At 49.3% G+C, this 20,119-nt stretch overlaps 1 protein-coding gene across 2 annotated transcripts; it reads left to right on the forward strand.

The window, feature by feature from the left end:
- The first annotated feature begins 147 nt into the window (after positions 1-147).
- Positions 148-19,307, forward strand: dipk1aa (divergent protein kinase domain 1Aa). 2 transcript variants are annotated; one of them, XM_023816653.2, is made up of 8 exons: positions 148-408; positions 568-730; positions 1,545-1,701; positions 1,845-1,928; positions 15,386-15,520; positions 16,910-17,017; positions 17,093-17,269; positions 17,646-19,307. In XM_023816653.2, the coding sequence occupies exons 4-8, from the start codon at positions 1,875-1,877 to the stop codon at positions 18,456-18,458; spliced, it is 1,287 nt and encodes a 428-aa protein (XP_023672421.1). In that variant the 5' UTR covers positions 148-408; positions 568-730; positions 1,545-1,701; positions 1,845-1,874; the 3' UTR covers positions 18,459-19,307. The 2 variants fall into 2 exon arrangements, with proteins under 2 accessions (XP_023672421.1, XP_023672422.1); XM_023816654.2 differs by lacking the exons at positions 148-408; positions 568-730 and having other exon boundaries at positions 1,374-1,701.
- The last annotated feature ends 812 nt before the right edge of the window (positions 19,308-20,119 follow it).

Below are 20,119 nucleotides of genomic sequence, written 5' to 3' on the forward strand. Positions count from 1 at the left end.
CGATATGGTTTGCAAAAATACAGGAGACCTACCATTGTGGAAGCACTCAGTGGGGGGGAGAACAGATTAACTCGTGTTCAACTTCATTTTTTCCTCGTAAATATCGATAACCCGGTAGGAATAGACGTTCATTCATTTAAACGATGCGTGTCCGAACCACGGAAACGCGCGTTAATTCGTTGTGCTGCTGTACGAAAGATACAGGAAATGCTCCTTTTGCGGACCCAATAAAGTTAGTTCTCCTTATGAGGAGACTGATACATTTGCTAAGTGCGGTATGATTCAAAACCTACTCTGACTATTAAAATGTCTGTCATTTATCTTCATTGTGACGTTGTGCAGTACTTCCAAGAAACGAGCCTAAGCTTCTGAATCTTAACTTGCACTGAAATGAAAATGAAGGCGAAAGTAAGTAAAAATTACATTTTTGTTCACATTACATTTTCTTTTAGTCTCCAAATCAAGCGAACATAATGAATTTTAATACAATGAACAGAATGAATGTAAAGTTTTACTCGACTGATGAACGCATTTCTTATGTAATGGCATTTGTTGCGCTGCCGTCAGTAACGACCCCCCAGCTGTCAGGACATTGCCAGGCGAAACTGCAAAGTCGCCGAAATCTGCAAAAAGCGCCGTACATCTCTGCGATCAGCAAGTTCCATGCTGATCCCCGCAAACACGTGGGGGCGCTGCTGTACCGTCAGGGTTTGATATCCTGTAATACGAGGTAACCATGAAATGAATGCTGCGATGTTGTATCTCTGTCTCTCCGTCGTTTCTGATTATCTCTTTTCTCATATTATCCTGTTACCGTGTGTATTATTGTCTCTACATTGTATTTTTTCGAGTCTTCTGATTAATAAAGTATCTATCTATCTATCTATCTATCTATCTATCTATCTATCTATCTATCTATCTATCCATTATGCACTGTAACCTGGTTAAATTATAATTATGACATCTACGACACGGGTTGTGTGCTATTAATTAATAAGTGGCACACGCTCCTTTTCGGCTCGCCGTCCTTTTGATTAGAGGTTGAGTTCACTTGGTGTACCAGTTAACTAAAAGTGAAAAAATTGCGACAGCGATGTCTAGTCATTCTGTAAATGTTTAATCTGATATGTATTTCTCATGTAGTAAAACTTACACGGAGAGAGTGTTATATGGCAAAGAAAGAAGAACCTATTTTATCCGACGTGCAGAGGAACATTTTGATATAGAAAGAGCGTGCAGACCTTACAGTCCGTGTTTTACAATAAAAAATACAACCCAACAGGTGTCGGAGGACGTTGACCCTTCTCAAGTAACATACTAGAAACTATTTACAACGCTTCACTGCCGTCAAGGTGAAATAAATAAATATATATTTAATCAATACTTGTTCTAAAACGTGGCTATATACATTTCAGTTCACTCATTTTTAAATAAGACATATCTGCGGCTTGACTCATAGCGGGAGGGGGGAGCGGAGCTCTCGCATTCTTAAAACTGCGTCCCAGCAAGTCGGCGCATAAAGAGGCATTTTCTGTCGGCGGCAGGAATTGAGTCTGCGCCTTTATCGGCGGCGCTCGCCGAACATCCAGCGGTGTTTCTGCTCACAGCTGCAGTGGCCAGAAATGAGCAGGAACCGGGGAGGCGCTTTCGGTGCCAGCGGAGACTGACTTGGCAAACGAAGGGAGAGACGGGAATCGCTGGGTAATGGAAACTCTTCATTTCGCCCGTATGCCTTGGGATTGCCGACATATCGCATCGAGATGATGTCGCCGTGGCTGTATCGACGTATTATAGCCATATATTGAATTGTTCAGTGTGTTCCTAATTGAGCTTCTCTTTCGCAGGTTGATGTGGTGAGATGTGCTATTTTTGCCATGGCGAGGGGTCTGATATCATGGGCCTGGCTGAGAAAGCCTTACTGTATTCAGGTAAGTCGTTGGAAAGCGCTTTCTTCATATACAGCTGGCCAGCTATTCGGATTTTTTTTTTTTTGCATATGTACGGGGGGGCAGCGCTGGCCCCCGTTATGATTTGGATCAGACAGGGGCGTTCAACCATAGGCAGAAAGCAGCATTAAGATAGTTTTTGCTGTCGCAATTTCAAACTTTAAATTTTTTCTTTCTTCCTCTTTTTTACATTTCATTGCTCGGCACTGCGGCGGTGTTGGGGGCATTCAGGAGTGCGCCTCGCGAAGCACATTTAAAGGCATGCTGTCGTGGCTGAATGCTGAGCAAATATCTCTAAAGGTATAGAGTAAATACATCGTGTTTCCCCGCTGAACTTTACAGTACGACCGCAGCAGCCGCCCATTCATTGCCGTGACGTTTGCATTAATGTGTGTGAACATGACAGGCTCCGAGGCTCCGAAAGGTGCAGAAAAATCGATGTCAAATACTAACAATATGGATCTGGAAACGATTTCCAGCTATCAGGGCAGGTTGCTTGGGCTCTTTGCGAAGTACGTCGAAACCAGACACGGACACAGACCCTTGCCAGCGAAGTCTGGGTCTCTACACTAATTTAGGAAAAGTTATTTATGTGTACCGTGAGCTTTGCCCTGGATGCGGTTCGGGAAATCAGCACTGTGATTTAATAAGGGTGTTTAATGGATGCGTAGTTATTACATTCGAACTATCTGTGTTCAGCTTCCGCCAGTGTATGTAGAGCCATACTGAGGTGAGGTAAAACACCAGACCAGTTCCTTCCTTATGGGGCTTGCTAATAAAATACTGTCTACTATATTAGTATGTAGGAAGCGTTCAGGTTTTCAGGAGCAATGACAAAATTATCTTGACTGCTGCAGTCTATCTTTTGTAGATACTCAGTCCATATCTAAAATTGACCTTCTTCAGGTGGCATTAAATGTAGGCCAGAGTAACGTAAATTAAATCGCACTCTTCCTGTTTGATTGTTTGTACTAAAAGGGAGATTGTGTCTAAAACCCCTTATTTAAGACCCAATTTGACTTCATCATGGTGTTTGTTTATTTGGAAATAATTCACCATGTCATGTGGGGGCAGACTCTGATGCGGTTTGGTTTCTGCTCTGTTTACTCCGGAACTAGGAAATTTAATCAGCAAATGGGGAGCCCCCCCAAAATCAGCCACTTAAATACTGCGCTGCCTGCTTGGCCCCCCTGGTGCCGTGTTGGCCGGAAGCTGCTCCTGGTCAATGCACCATGGGGAACCCCCCCCCACCCCAGCAGGGAAGTTGGAGAAGTGAGGCAGTGTGACGGACTTGGGGAGCTGATCTTTAATACCTGTAGTGTTCTTCCTTCCACATTGCCAGATGGGGTTATGAAAGCCTGTAACGGCACAGCCTGAAAAACACAAAAACACTGAAGGAATTTCTTTTTTTTGGGGGGGGGGGGGGAGAGCGAGAATTCCTTAATGCGTACTCAAGGCCCTTCCTGTTGGAACTTGGAGGCTCTGTGTGTGTGTGTATGTGTGTGTGTGTGGGGGGGGGGGGGGTTGTATCTATAACATTGTGGGGACCAAATGTTCTTCCCATAATGAGGTAAAACCTGTTACTTTCCAGCTTGGGAACATTTTTTGGTTCCACAATATAAACCTCAATTTTATAAGAATCTGTGAATGCAATCAAAAAACTAAAAGTGCCAAAAGTCTTGTATTTTGTTTGGTTGCTTATGGTTAAAGTTAGGGCTGGGTAGGGGTTATGGTCATCATAATTGGGATTAGGATTTTTCTCATAGAATTGAATGGGGAGTCCCCACAAAGATATGAAAACAGACGTGTGTGTCTGTGTGAAACATCTAAAGTTTTTGTTTCTGAGCTGACAGTAATATTGCACTGAAGACATTTAACTGTTACTCAAAGGGATGGTGGCAAATTTGTCTCACAGGCAATTATACTGTAATATAATATTATTATGTAAGTGAAGTGTAATGTAATATCCTACATATCAGTGATATTCTGCTGTGTCGAGCCAGGAGCAGAGGTGGGTAGCTGGATGCATGTGAACCGGACCGGTCACAGACCTGGATATGCTTTTAAGGCATCTTGGCAAACGGTGGTGGGGGGGCTGTGGGTGCTTCACACGTACAGTTATGCCACAGAAACCCCCCAGTCCTGCTTCTGACAGACTTCATGCTCAGGTTTACTGGACCAAAGGAGAAATTCTAGCCACATTTTCTATAACTGTGCGTAAAATGTTACGTGCTGAGATGCATGTGATTTCTGGGGTATAAATGTCATTACATCTTTAGGTGTTTTGTATACTAATACTAGAGTGTGTACATCAGGTAAACGGATGGCTTTAGGGAGAGGTTGGGCACTTCCCAGAGTGCAGCAGGACTTTGACAGAGTGTTAGTTTGGCCTCCTGGCCAGCAGGAGCACCGTCATCTGGGTGTAGCTGTGACTGGTACCCCACCTTGCCACAGTCGTATAAAATAACAGCCCATTCTCCATACTTGGGCCTCTTCAACAAATATTTTTTTCTCTAATTCCATTTTGTCCCTGGAGGAAATATTCTGCCGATGGCTTGTTTTTCGGTATAGTTTTCAGTCCTGAAATTAATTTCTATTATGTGTTTTTTTTTCTTTGCAATTATCTTTAAAAAATGACCATATCAAATTTATGATAATTTTTCTGAGGAAGATCTTTCAAAACTAGTTCTGCACGATGAAGTCTTGTAACCAACAGGAAGATACGCTAGCCTGAAGTTGAGTAATACACAGAATTCGAGCTATAATAAGAATTGTTCTGTTTTCTTTTCCGTTTTCTTCATTCGTGAATGTAGTAGCGCGCCATTCAGTCAGGTTGATGCAAGAGCTGACAGACGTCTTTGTCGACCTTCTGTGGGGTTTAAAATGTCACAGGAGGATGGTGAAAGTACTTTCCGGAAAGTAATAATACTTAAAATCCTTCCCTGCTTGTACAGACGCCAGAAATGTTTTGCCCATGGGGAGGTGCATTGTGAGGAAGGGAAGCCCCGCAGTACCGTTGAGGAGTCTGTCATCGGACCCTGTTCACGGGCCGTCGGTACGTCACCGTGGTAACTAGCGTTACAGGCCGCCAGCGAAGGGGTTTACGGCTACAGAGGCTGTGCTGGCAGAGTGGCCTGCAGTCATGTGTGTGCATGAACGCGGGAGAGAATGAGGGAGGAGGGGAGAGAGAGAGAGAGAGAGGGGGGGGGGGGGGGCGGAGGGCTTTTCCTCCAGGGAGGACAGATTCATACCAGTTGCTGTAGTCTCAGTCTTCGCTAAATTTGCACGGGGCACATTGAGGCTCGGTAGGATGTCTTTGTCCGCTGTGTTTCCTGCATCCCGCCGCCGGCTCCGGTAGCAGGAACATCCCCCCAGCACCGCCAAAGGAGTGCAGCAGCACAGACGCAGCCGGTCAGACTGGGCACCTTCATGGCTCGTTTGTCACGTCTCACATCCCTGTTCTCACCCTTTTTTTAACCGTGTCAGCAATGGAAGAGGCTCACTCTGTCCCTCCGCATTCCAGCCCTCACCCAAATCACCAGAATGACTGTCTGATTTCTCAGGTATAAAGGGCTTTGCAGCTTTTATTAATGATTAATTAGTGGAAAATGTGAGTGCTAAGCGAATGCCATTAAGAAGCACTGTGGCCCCTTCTGGTGGGTTCCTTCAGGTCCCTATTGTGTGTATTGTGGGGGGGGGGCTCAGTTCCTGTGTGCTGCAGAGCTGTTTACCGCAGCCCAGCCACACATTTGCGTGGGGCCCCTGAGGTTTGGGGCCCCCGCTTCTGGCTCTGCTCACCAGCTATTTCTTTAGTTTTTGAAACCTCACCTGAGGGGGTCCCTGAAGTGACCTTTTCAGTGGGACCCCCTTGACGGCACGTGCAAGCTCTGGTCACACACCAAGGCCGGATATGCAGGAGGGAATCAAATGCGGCCCTTCAGTTTCACCTCCTCACCCTGTGTGGTGGGGTCCAGCAGGTGGTACCAGCCACTAGGGGGCTCCCCAGGGGCCATAAATGGAGAATAACAGTGTCTGCATGTTCTTCTCACTCGGTGCTGGTGCCCTGGGGATCAGCGTCCTGAGGACAGCTTTCCCCGGCGTTACCCCCGGTTCAGAACACGGAGAGGTACGCGCCCACACTGGTCCAGTTGCCGTGTGCAACTCTGCTCCGTGCCGGGACCGGTGATGGCCCCCCCTAAGTTGCTTGCCTGGCATCTGTTGCATTAACTCATCGTATAGCCCCCCACCTCTGCGTCATCCAGTGTCTGCTCCTGACCGCCTCTTCTCTTTCTGAGGCCGACCACACAGCCAGACGTTTATATTTATTTACATAGCACATGCTTTTGTTCAAAGTGACGTACGAGTGAGGAAAGATCAGGGCCAGAGCGCGGGGTCAGTCTCTCTCAAGGGCCCAGAGATGATATGATTGCTCTGTAGCCTGTGGATTTGAACCCATGACCTGGACACAGACACAGACCCACCGAGACGTTCCGTGAAAGCTGCATTTCTTTTGTCCTATTTCGGTGACCGGCGGCGCTGGGATAGCAGAGCGGACACAGGGATAAGCAGGGATATTGGAGCGCTGCTCCATTTGTGTTCTTCCAAAAAACGGTAGCATTACTGATCTCCTTTCTGGCCCGTGGCACGAAACGGCCCATTGCCAAGCGCTGTGCGGGGCTCAGTACTGCCGAGACGAGCACAGCCTGGAATGCAGGCGTGAGACCAGGGGGTTCTGGGATTGTTTCTCGAAAGCTCTGCGTTCGTTCACGTCTGAGAATGGAAACTAGAGGCGCCCAGAAGTGAAGTGGGGGTGCTGAATTTACAATTTATTACTAATTTAACTAACGAAAGCCAAAATGCATAAAGGGTTTGGCTGTTTTTTTAAAGCTTGTCCCATAAGCTAACAGTATCTGCCTGCCCATGGGTGTGACTCATGGAGAGGTTCTTGCCATGACAAATTTGTATTCATACCCCAGCCAGCAGGGGGAAGAGTTGAGCAAACTTGTGACTCCCCGTTCCTGTGTGGCCACCTCCGCTCCATGCAGTGACAAACATTGAAATGAAAACATATTGATTGGCTGTGCTGATTGATGGACGGTGTGTGACCGCTTCACCCTGTCCCCACTGTCCTTCAGCCAGGCCAATCGGTTTGTGCAATGGAACGAAAATGCTTCTGGTGGATCAAATCTTACCTTTCACCATTTCGTCCACCTGCCATGTTTTAAAAATGGTTCTATTTCCTTTTTTCTCTGGTTTATCCAAACTTTCCATGGTTACAAACATGTCTGCAGAATTGCCAGCATGCTTGAGACTGAATATCTGCGTTGTGATCTCAGTGTCAGCAGCTCCTGTGTCTGTTTTACTTCCTGCTTCTAATTTGTTTCGCCCAAACAGATCATTGGCAGAGCAGGTATTTTTCACGCTGACGGATTTGTGCTGTGCTCCGTCATCGATTCTCGTTCCTCCCTGAGATGAATCCCCAGGATTTATCTGTCATTCCTGAGCCATATTTATGGCCTCTCTCAGGATGACGGTGGCACGGTGGTGATGTCTCAGTGTTCAGACTCCTCTTGACAGAGAGCCACTGAACACCTGGTAGGAGAGTGAGATCCAGGAGGTAGTCAGGGGGAATTTCCTGGAAGGATCCAATTTCATCTTTGCTGAATTTAAGAAATAAAAAAAACAAGAGTAAACTCACTTCCTCTGGTGTCATGCTGAACCTGAGTCAGCTTCCCCCCCCCCCCAAACTGCTGGTCTTGTGGCATCTCTGGAGCTCTGTCCCCCTGGTGTGTCAGATCTGTCCCAGAGCCAAGAAGATCCAGTAAACGTGATCCGCTGAAGAACTGTGTGTCTCTGGAAGTCCACCGCAGCAACGCTGGATTAAAGGCTTCTGGAGAGAAGACTTGCCTCAGCTGAGGCTGAGGGCATGAGGCTCGGGGGGGGCGGGGGGTGTCTCTGACAGGGGTCGGCTTTGGGATTGCTGTGTGAGCAGAGGTCGCAGTGGTGAAGCCTGGCTCTTTACGGAGCTGATGCAGAATCCTCACCGGCCTTCATTTATTTATACAGCGTTTTCAGAGGGAGGGGGGGTCAGTTTCTGTGGTTTATTCAGATTTATAAACATGTTTGCAGAATTGCCGCTGACAATCCTAACCTGCTGACCCGCACGTCGCCCCCTAGAATCAGTATCTGGATTTGAAAGGCTGCACCAGCCCTGCTCTTTTGGGGCCCCTCAGGAGCCTCACAGTCGCCCTCAGGAGCCACACGGTCGCCCTCAGGAGCCACACGGTCACGCCACACACCGCTGGGCCGCGTTTCCCTCCCGGTTAGGTTGACACAATCGGTTTTCAGGGAAACAGGCCTGGTGAGGGTGCAGCGGCAGTGTTTTCAGACTGCAGATTTTTGTCTGGAGGCAGCAGATTTTTATCACAAACAAGTAAATTTCTATCAGGAATTAGCAGGTTTCTCTCACATCAGCAGTTTGTTTCCAAAAAGGCTGCATGTTGGTCATTAGAGAAAATAACCAAGACAGTCACAAAAGCCGATGTGACTTTTGGTTCGTTTGACCTCCTGTCTGTGAGCGTAGGAGCATCAGCCAGGCAAAGGTCCATCCCGTATGCGAAACCCAGGAACGTCCGTGATGTGACACCTCGTGATGCACGCAGCTTCCTGCAGCTCTTATTCTTGGCTTGGGTGCAGAGACCTGGACGTGGTTCCGGCTTGCAGATCTCCGTTTCTGCCGTGGCCTCTCCGTTTGGGCTCGGATCAGCCGGGCACCGTTCCGGGATCTCCGCTCGTGAAACCATGTTCGGCCAGAAGGCTGACTTCCCCTCCAGCAGAAATGGGCTTCCTGGCAGGACGCCGGAGGAGCCCAGCTCATGAGTGGCTGTAAATCCAGGCAGAATTGACTGGGACGTTGGCAGGACAGGCTGGGGGGGCATGGAGGACCTTGGGGGGGGGGGGCTGCCGTGCCAGCGGAAGTCACTGTGGGGCCTGGTGGTGGTTTTACAATAATTGCCCCCCTCCATGTTTTTAATGCTGTGGTCTCACAGCCTCATGTGGCATCACAAGAGACAGGCGGTGACGAAACATAGAGACCCTCAGAGCTGGGTGTAGGTCTGTCCCCATCTGGTTCGGAATATTCCCCTGTTGTCAGTTGTTTTTCCATTGTGTCAAAGGAATGAATGCACTTGCTCTGGAATGGCTGTCCATTATCCCCAGTCCATGCTGGGAATGGAATCCCATTTGGAGTGAGGCTCTCAGGAGCAGCATTAGGATCGTTAATAAAAGATGAGCTTTTAGGAGTCAGTCTATATGTTTTATTCCACGCCCCACCCCCGCCCCCCCAATGCGGTATCCAACACGTAGGACCCCTTCATGTGTTGTATGGTCCTAAGCACAGGCCGAGTGAGTCAAACTGAGACACAAGGCGAGATGTAGGTCGGCCAGATGGTGCAAGTCAGGGGCGGGTCTGGGGTCAGAGGATATCCGAGGCTCCTCTGGCCACAGATCATCACGCATCATAAGACTGTGGCACTTCGTGAAAAATATTTGGGCCTTAAGGTCCATGAACCTACTGGCATTCACATTGCACTTGGGGTGCTGTGTCTCTGTGGTGCCGCTGTGCGGCCCGGGTACTCCCAGGGATGGGGTATCAAAGCCAGCAGGGTGTACCGGGTACAACCCCCCTCTCAGGCCAAGCCATGGCCCTGGGGTCAGCCGGGGAGACAACCAATCACAGCACTCAGGCCGAGCCATGGCTCTGAGGTCAGCTGAGGAGACAACCAATCACAGCGCTCGGGCCAAGCCACAGCCCCGGGGTCAGTTGAAAAGACAGCCAATCACAGCGCTCAGGCCAAGCCGCAGCCCCGGGGTCGACCAGGAAGCTGAAGATTAGTGTGGGTGGTGAAGTGTAGGCTGGGAAGACATTGAAGCATCAATATTGTCAGCAGCCATATGTTGCTCGGTGAGATTTCAACCTTTCTGTCTCGTAGAATATAAATATGTAAATATGACACCTAGACATGGACATAAGTTACAGGGTCACCTCGTCATGTGATGGCCACAGACTCCTCCCTCCCTACTCAGCCACTTCATGCCCCCCCCCCCCCCCCCCCCCACAGGACTGTAACCAACCTCTCCCCAGCTCGCCTGACCTCTCTTAGGTGCTCCTCGACAAAATTAGCTCTGTGGCTGTCGGCACCCCAGGCTCCAAAGCTCCGTTTCCTCCCGCCCGCCTGTTGTGGCGGGAATCGCTCCCGCACCCTCAGCGCGAAATAAAGGTCGAGTACACATTTATTCTTGAACCTAGAACTTTGCACTGGGATGTCGTGGCGTCTCAGTTGCTCTTTGGCCTCTCAGCTCAGCTACTGGAAACCTGGGATCTGATTAGAGCCCCCCCGTCTTCCCCTGACATCTGAGCACCTGTTTGCCTACCGCCAGTCCATGCAAAGCCCATCCCCTCATATCCCAGAATCCCTAGAGGCGTGCGATGAGCCCGACATCTAGGCCGGCATTTTCATTCCCTGCTGTCCTGAGGGCAGCCCCGGAATCAGAGATAAGGGTGTGCGGGGGGGCGCGGGACCCCAGGAGAAACCCCAGAGTGCTTTTCTGTTCTAAACTTGTCACTGTGTTACAGCAAAGGTCATTCCAGAACATTCCATCTCCTGCTTCAGACTGGGGCGTTGCTTCCTGTTTGGCGAGCAAAGCAGCGTTTAGGAATAACAAACCACAAACCCTCCCCTTAACCTTCAGGTGCTCATTAACCCAACCTTAGTCATTATTGGAAGCCCGGTGACCTTAAATCTCTGCGCTCGTGGATTGATTGTTGTCTTTCTGTGCATGCTCTCGTTTTCATCCCACTCATTGCCTTGGCAACCGGCATCATGTTATTGAACAGATCGACGCTGTGATTGGATCAGTTCAGTATTGTTTGATCTACTTGCCTTCGGTTTACTGATTGGAGAGCGGCTCAAACACGGGTCATAGTCACACCTCGGCTGCGATCTTGCATGGCGTGGTGTGTCAGCGATTCACGTGGCCGGTTTCGAGAAGGTCCCAAGCCGGCCTGCCGAGCTGCGGAGGAATCTTGCGTCCTGATGTGCGTTGAGGTAAACCTGCCTTTGTGGGACATTACTGTGCAAATGTTTGTCGGCCTCCTTATGAGTCCGGGTTCCTGTACACCAGAAACTGCCTGAGTGCTGGGCCTGAGCCAATGAAAAAGAAAAGCAAACTTGCAGATGAGGCATTGCAACGTCGAGCCTTTTTCTGTTGCCTGACTGGTTTTACAAGTGCATTCATTAGATGTTTTTATAGCTTGTACCTTGAGGCTGGCGTGTTTTTAACTCTTCACACTGGCTTAGTAACTGACTGATTCCCGGGTTCCCTGAGCCGACTGACTTGGCCGTCCATTAAAGGAGTCTGGGATGAGGTTACAGAATCGTTGTGGGGCACAAGGAAGCGAGTGTTTACCACACTGTCACCTGATCTGTCATTACAGCTTTGTCATTCACAGAAACGTTTTACGGTTGATCAACATTGTGGCCCCGCCCCTTCAGCACTGTCAGTGAGTGTTTGGATGGTTGAGTGCCTTTCATTTAAGAGCTATGGCTACCTTATGAGATCCTGCACCCTAAAACAAACCTGGAAGCTGGGCTTGTTTTCCTACTGAGTTACTTGGGGCAGCACCACCTGTTAAACACGTCACACCAAAGCATGTGGAGATAAAGGCTGCTTCTGTGCTACAGAATGTCAGCTTTCTTACCTTACCAGTCGATCGAGTCTCACTGAAACGACCGGCCTTTTAGTGCCGGCCTTTTTAAAACCTGTTGTGTCGTGCTGGAGTCCCATGGCACCGGCCGTGGTGTTCGGTTCGGCTGTTCTGGCCGTCCGCATGGCGCCCCCTAGAGTCTCCCTGGAGCATGTCTTCTGGAGGCATCCCTTCGCGGTCAGGTTCTGGTCTCTGCAGGTTTCACCGGGTTGCCCTGTATTGTGTGTGTGTGTGTGAACCTTTGCTGGCCCCTTGGAGGCACTTCTGAGGTGCCACCTGGTCCCCACTGAGAATGATCATCCAGGAGGTGGAGACCATGGCAACAGCCAGACTGACGTGATGGACGTGGCAGTCGCTTCACCCTCCCGACTGCTTGACTTATCACCTCCCTCCCCCCCTTGTTTTGCCCCCCCCCCCCATGCCCTGTTTTGTGCTTTTCCTCTCGCTAGCAGTCTTTATTTCAGACACAAACAACGCACACCACTCCCGCAAGTTAAGCCTGAACGTGGCGACACACCCCAGCTACCAACCCCCACTTCACATTCCAGAAAGGACACACTCACCCCCCGCCAAAAGAGCAGCCCTGTAAACTTAGGGCTTAGATTTCTGATTGGACAATGATCAGGGGTCAGGGCGCCCCCCCTATTCTAGCTTGCCATTCACATTTACGGTGGGTTTTTTATGGCTGAGACACCCCCCCCCCCCTTGACACCCCACGCCATCTTCTACCCTCGGTGTCGGCACTAAAGGGACGACCCTGCGAGTCTCTGTTTAATGACCGCCGTCATTTTCTGCTAAATCGAAGGGCCCATTTTCTGCTCTCGCTGTAATGCAAGTTTAATTGTTCTCTCCCATATCCACATAGGTAGCAAATGAGTTCGTAGGCGGAGATTAATTATGGTTTGAAAGAAAAGCTATAATTAGCCTAAAAGCATTCTTAATAAAAAGGCATGTTTTCATAATGTTTACCTCTCTGGTCTGTTTCGGCACTAATATTGACTTTGTCACTAACGTGTCTGATTTAGACTTTCTGCAAAATGAATAATTCATTCTGCACAATCTGGGCTATTAGCTGCATATTTAATGAGTGTTTTGTCTATTGAAGTTCCCAGCCATTTAGCTGCAAAACTCACACATATAGATGATGTATATGGGCTTAATCTCTGCTCTGGCTTTAGATGAATAATTAAAGCTGGCTTATTTGCTGTATGCCTTATGAGTCTCTTTCCAGATGTGACATTTGGAGGAATGAGTGCAGTTTTTGGGGTTGTACTTGCGATGCCAGTTTTTCCTGTTCTTTCTATTTTAAAGTATGTAGTGAACAGCTTCTGACTTGCTTGTAAAATGCTCGCCAATCTTTTGTTCAATAATAGTGCCGCCCCTCCATGAATGACTCTTATATGAATGTAGCGCCCCCTGTTCACCTTAAATTGTGTCCGACTGTTGACTTTCGCGCTTCTGACATTGGGTTGAGGCTCGTTTGGGAAGTGACCCCAGGCAGGATGACTGTTCCTGGTATCATGTTCCTCTGGGTGCCACTCCGAACATGGAAGGGGAACATCCAGCGCAGCGGATACTAGGATGCGTTTCCCAAACATATTCGTGCGGAAAGCCAGGAGAAAAAACAGGGATGCCCAGCAGAAAATGGGGCCAGGTCGTCCCTGATCTAAGGACACAAATGCCTTGGCCACCTTCACGGAATGTTGCTTCTGTGTTTGTATCCTGCGTGTCTCCACAAGTCTGCGCACGGTATCCCAGCAACCCTGCCTAGGGGAGCGGTCAATTCGTAGGCTCGTAGGCAGAACCCCGATGAAGCAAACGATCTGATCCGTCAGCCCTTCACACAAACACGTGCCGGGGTCTCTCAGGGCCCGCTCGCCCCGAGGGCTGGGCCAGGAGGCGTGTGAATTCTGTGTGTAATTAAGATGAGAAGATAAACCTTATTGACCCCAGGGAAAATTCTTCTGCATAGAGCAGCAAGATGCATAAAGCACAAATGAACAGATGTATGTATGGATGGATGGATGGATATTCGGTGTTACGACACCAATTACAAAGACAAAGGGACAAAAATAATCAGTGGTACACTTAAATTAGAAAATAAAAAGGAAGGATAGGAATTATAGAAACTAAATAAATAACTAAATAAAAATGTACAAAAATGCTGTTAAATGCAAAAAGCACTATACAGTAATAACCACAAATGCAAAATGGAAGGCAAAACAAAGTGCAAAAACAGTTCACATGGCGCAAACAAAAGCACAGGGTGTACAAACAGAATATTATGTAGTATTAAGGAAATAAATATATGTATAAAAAAATTATGATAATAAACTAGAGGTCGAGCTCATAGGACTTGATGTTATAATCCCAATATATGTCTTGAATATTGAGTATTGTATATGTGCAGTTAAAGAAACAGATAGCACTGGACTTTTACTGCAGCAGAGCCGGGGGCTTCCTGCCACGTTGTGCCTGGGGGGGTCACGTCCGGGGAGGCGCTGCGGTGCCAGTGGAGCAGCTGGGAAGGACTCGGCATTGATTCTGCCTTCCTCTCCCATTATTTCAGCATTTTTGTTTATTTACATCGGACCAGGTCGGAAAGCCGCCCCAGCAGTGGAGTTTGTCCTGCCGTGTCCTCATTGCTGCCGCCACTCTCTCCAGCAGACAAAAGATCGATAGACTATTTATTGTGCGAGTCCAGCCACCACCAGAGCTGCCGCTCGTGTTTTAGGAACTCCATTAGAAGCGTTAATTGGCCATTGTAATTAGTGGCGTCCCTATGCTGACCCAGCTGGGGACGGGCTGCCGGCTCTCTCGGCACCGAATTCCCCCTCTTCGTGCTGCATTAAGCCCAAATTGACAGAGTGCAAAGTAAATTGCATTTGAGAGCAGGTGCAGGCAACGTATTTCAAGGTACAAGCTTATAATTCTGGGCAGAGAAGAAATGTTTTGCTGGCTGGATGCTGTTTTACACACTCTGCAGTGGGCCTGCGTCATGGTGATATTCACATAAAGGAAGGTGCCGGGCCATATTTATGCTCTTTTCACTTTTGAATGTGCCAGCAAAGCTTGTTATATTTAATGTGACACATACAGTTATTGAGATAGAGAGTCAGATAGTCCCTAGGGAAATTGGGGATTAAGGGCCTCACTCTGGGGCCCAATGGTGACATCACCTGCCTAGCCCAGGACTTGAACCGGTGACCTTCTGCACAGGGGCACGGCACACTAACCATCTGAGCCATACACCACCTTCCATGAATAATGTGATGTTATTTGACTCTCTCGGGGTTCGGTTACGCCCGTGGCCATCGCTCCAGCCTGCACTCAGACCTTCAGGGGGCATCCCACTCCCCCCCCCAGATGCTGAGGAGGCCAAGCCAAGTGTTGGGGTATAGTTTTGTGTATAGTCTTACCTCGCTCTCACGGCTTCAGCTATTACTGTTTAAATCCCTATATCAGCACTGGGGTATTTTAAAAACCTGCGTCTCCTCAGGCTCAGGATTATACGCCCTCTGACCGAACTTGTCTCCATAATGTCATTCAAGGCAAAGGCCACCGCAGTAATGGAAACGGGCAACTCGTATCTCAGGGTTAACGTATCGCACCTCGGTTTGTACCTGTGCCCGCTGGCTGATGTCTCTTCGTCGCCCCCTTCTGGCCCCGGCAGGCTCGCTTCTCCTACCTACGTATGAAGTACCTCTTCTTCTCCTGGCTGGCGGTGTTCATCAGTAGCTGGGTGGTGTACGTCCAGTACTCGTCCTACACGGAGCTGTGCCGGGGTCACGAGTGCAAGAAGACCATCGTAAGTAGGGCGGCGCTCACGCTGGGATTCTGACCCATCCATGACCTGGACAGAGCCCCTGTTCACCACCAACCAATAAAGAGCTATTTACATTTATTCTGTTTAGCAATAGCACATCACAAACACAGACGTCAAAGTGTCGATTAGGCGTAAGTGCAGTTTGGCTGAGCTCAGGGTGACCCAAGGTGACCGTCACAAGTCCATTCCTTCACCAACAGAAACCCCCCTCCCCAAAATCGAGCCATGCTTTAATCATTTCATCTTCATCATCATTATCATCATCATCACCCCTGTGCTGCTGCAGTGTATGTGTGTGTTTTCTGCATGACTAGGAATGTGAGTCAGGCCCCTGTTTGCTGATCGCATAATGATAAAAGGCAGATTATGAGTCACCGAATGCTGCAGGGCCTTAAACCAAATGGGATTTCAGAGTGAGGGTCTGGTTAAATAGCCCCCGCTGGTGCATGTGTGGCGGATAAAGCCCGAGCGCCGAGCGGACGCTGCGTCCGTGTCAGGATTACGCACAGCTGGCTGTTTATCTAGCCTGTCATCTGCACAGACTGTGGAATTAGCGCCTGTTTCCCCCAAAAGGCAGCTCTAGCTGGGGCCTGGCTGATGGTCTCCCAAACATCTTCCTGCCACCTGGGCTCTCTCAGCCAGGACCCCTGATTTCCTTCTCTGCTGCAGGAGGGGGGGGGTGCTTCTCTGCGTGATGCTTAAGATCCTGAAGATATGAGGCAGCTACATCAGTTCATGAGAAGATAAGGAGATGGTTCTCTTTTTCCAAACATCACTGGGGTAGTATTCATGGTTTACTGACTCGAAGATTCAAGAACAAGATTGTTTCTCAAAGGGGTCTTTGGGGACCCCTCAGCCAGCATATCTGTACCAGGTGTTCTTGGCATGCTGGGAGCTCAGGGGGAGCAGAAATGTGGACCGTCTGGGTTCAGAAACATTGGTGTGAATGTGGGAATTAGAAGAAAGAAAACCCAAACATTCCTGAGTCCTGTGCTCCATGAGCACAGGCTTTGTGATGATAGCCTTCCCCTGTCTTGTGCTCTTGCACAGTACACGTTTCAGAGCTCACGCTGATGAGCCAGCAGTGCCACCTACTGGTTGGAGCGCAGACCCAGACTACTGTTCACAGCAGTCGAGATGTTCACCTCGGCCAACCTGCCAATCTCCCTGCTTTCGGGGATTGATTCTGATATTTCTGCCAATCAGCTGGCTTTCGTCCTGCTTGGTGTCGCTTATGAAAAGCTGATTAGCCTAAGAAGGCCGAGGAGACGGAGGTGGACCAGCTCCCAGATGATGCAGCCAACAGGATGTGGGATGACTGATCGCCCCCTCCACCGTGAGAGTGCTAACCTGCGCTGTCCTCTGTGTCAGTGTGATAAATACAGGAGGGGGGTGATTGATGGCTCAGCATGCAGCAGTCTGTGTGACAAGGACACCCTGTACCTGGGGAAGTGTCTCTCCTCCAAGCCCAACAACCAGGTGAGGAGCCCCACCTTTTCGCCACTGTCACCCCCCCCCACTAGCTTACGTAAGTGGCTTGCCCCTGTTCCGCAGGTCTACACTGGCAGCTGGGGCGATCTCGAGGGAGTAATCAAATGCCAGATGGGAGACATCTTGCAGTATGACCTTGGGGCCGACATGGAGCCCCGGAAGGAGGCCATGCTCTTCGACAAGCCCACTAAGGGAACCTCTGTCGAGAAGTTCAAGGAGATGGTCTTCAGTTACTTGAAGGTAAGGAAAGTCTGCCCCCCCCCCCCCCCCAACCCATCTCCACAAGTTTTTCTTGAGCAAAGTCAGTCTGTTCTTTGCAGCAACCTATTTTGGAGTTTGTCCTCAACGCTTGACAACTATAAATCAAGTGCAGTTTATCGTCCATGAAAGACGTGGTGCACATTTTTCTGACCGAGAAATGTCCCTAGAGATTGATGCACGGTGGTGGGACAGGAAGTGGGTCAGCTGGTGATGAGTAGCCATGAAAAGTTATCTTATTCATCTTTGAGATGCCTAAATGAATAAGATGAGATATACTTCACTGATTCCAGTGGGAAGTTTGGGAATCTGGCTGGATGGATTTATTACTATTAATATCTTTAAAATCCCGTTGCAGGCAAAGGTGGGTGAGCAAGCCAACCTGCAAGACCTGGCCAACCTGGTGCTCTCTGTCGCCGACAGCAACAAGGACGGTCACATATCTCTGCCTGAGGCCAAGTCAGCTTGGGCCTTGCTGCAGCTCAATGAGGTCCTGCTCATGGTCATCCTCCAGGACAAGGAGCACACGCCCAAGCTCTTGGGCTTCTGCGGCAACCTGTACGTGGCAGAGAAGGTGGAGTACACCTCCCTGTACGGCCTACACCTCCCCTGGCTCCTGGAGCTCTGGATCCCCTCGGGGGTCCGCCGCAGCATGGACCAGTGGTTCACACCCTCCTGGCCTCGCAAGGCCAAGATCTTCATCGGCCTGCTGGAGCTGGTGGAGGATGTGTTCCATGGGCCCTTTGGCAACTTCCTCATGTGCGACGTGAGCGCCACCAACTTCGGCTACAATGAGAAGCACGACCTGAAGGCGGTGGACCTGCGGCGCGTGGTGCCTGAGGCCGCCTTCCGCGAGGCCATGCGCGACCGCCATTGCGACGTGGACGCCGACTGCGTGTACGGAGCAGACTGCAGCACCTCCTGCGACCTCACCAAGCGCCGCTGCTCCACGGACGTCATCCAGCCCAACCTGGCCAAGGCCTGCCGGATGCTGAAGGACTATATCCTGAGGGGGGCGCCACTGGATGTCCGCGAGGAGCTGGAGAAACAGCTGTACTCGTGCATGGCCCTGAAGGGCTCCGCGGACCAGATGGAGATGGAGCACTCGCTCATATTGAACAACTTGAAAACCCTGCTGTGGAAAAAGATTTCCAACACAAAAGACTCCTAACACACTCTGCTGCCCTGTTAAAGGAGTCCCCTCACCCACGCTTACAGAAGCCTTTCCAGAAAGTGCTGCCATTTCAGCTGATTCTAGAAAGGGGCAAAATGCTGTACAGTCATCCATCCATCCATCCATATGTTTATCCTGGATAGGATCGGGGGGGCCTGGAGCCTATCCGAGACAGTGTAGTCCACAAAGCAGGGGTACATACTGGATGCCTGTCCATCACAGGACAGACGCACACATACAGATACATACACACACATACACACTGCAGGAGGAAACTGAAGTACCTTAAGAAAACCATCAGAGCCTGAGGACAAGGCTCCAACACCACAAGAACCACACCCTGCAGCGCCGCTTTTTCAATCACAGGAGAAATTGTGTTTGTTGACTTCAGTTTACGTCTTTTTTGCAGTTTGTGGATTTGTGTACCGTGTACATCAGTCATTGCTAATGTGTTTTTCTTAGGTTTTGCTGTTTGGTTCTTAAACTGTGCCATGAGATAAATCAGCCTGAGCGATGTGGGCTGTGGGGGCAGGGGCTGGGTGCCTTCGGTTGTAGCCGAATGAAGAATTTCTCCTCTGTCGGCTACAGCAGAGTGATTTGTTTTCCCACTTCTGCAGGGAGTTTAATTACAGCATTTTACTGCTGCTTTTTCCACACCCATTGTTAAACCCGATACGAAATATGATATACCGTTTTCCAGTTCTTTCGACCACTATGTAGAACGGTTTGTGCTGAAGGTCATCACTGCTCTTAAGAATGAATCGCAGCAACCCAGAAATCCAGATGTTTACCATGTATGTTCAGAACGGCATGAAAAATTTGCATATTAAATATTGTACAAGACTACATTCCCTTACCATTTTGCCACAAAAAACTCTTACACTTCCAGTCTCATGGATTCAGTCCCAGGGTCTTTGTCCACAATCAGCCTTACTGTCTTGGATCTGCCCGCTCTCTTGGATCTGCCCGCTCTCTGTTCTGCAGGAACGTTCAGGGCGACAGGTTCTCACAGTACTAACGGGAAACACGTGCTGCGATACAGCCTCCACACGCATGTTTATTTTGATTCTGCTCAGCAGGTTAGGATGCTGTGCCTGGGATCAGGTCACCAATTCAAATCCCAGGTTCAGCCGACCGACGTCACCACTGGGCCCTTTGCGCAAAACCCTTAACCTCCCCCTTTTGCCACGGGGACTAACTGACCCCGATTTCTCAAAAATAAAATTTAAAAGTGTGTGGCTTTGGATAAAAGCATCACTAAATGTAAAAACTCAGATACTCCCATGCAGGCGACATCCAGCATTCTCCAAAAATAAAGGACAGGTTCAGTTTTGTTTGATTACGGAAACGTTCTGCATTTTTCTTTGGATAGGTGGAGGGTGTCAGAATTTTGTTAAATGCTGCCTTTCCAAGTTATTTCCCAACACCCACAGAACATGACTGACAATTTAGCCACAGGAAATAGAGGTTTAGGTGGGCAGGGTTCCGGTCCTGCCCATGGGGCTGTCAGGTGCTGCAAACTCGCATAACCCTGATCTACATCCTCCTCCAATCAGCACCAGCTCTCCTGCTGAGCCATGACTTGCCACGTCAACAGCTCAGCAGTCGCCACCTTCAGTGTGGGTTCCTGTGTGCCCTGCGCCGAAGAGGAAACAAAG

Source organism: Paramormyrops kingsleyae, chromosome 21 (genome assembly GCF_048594095.1).
Source record: "Paramormyrops kingsleyae isolate MSU_618 chromosome 21, PKINGS_0.4, whole genome shotgun sequence".
Classification (NCBI taxonomy): domain Eukaryota; kingdom Metazoa; phylum Chordata; class Actinopteri; order Osteoglossiformes; family Mormyridae; genus Paramormyrops; species Paramormyrops kingsleyae.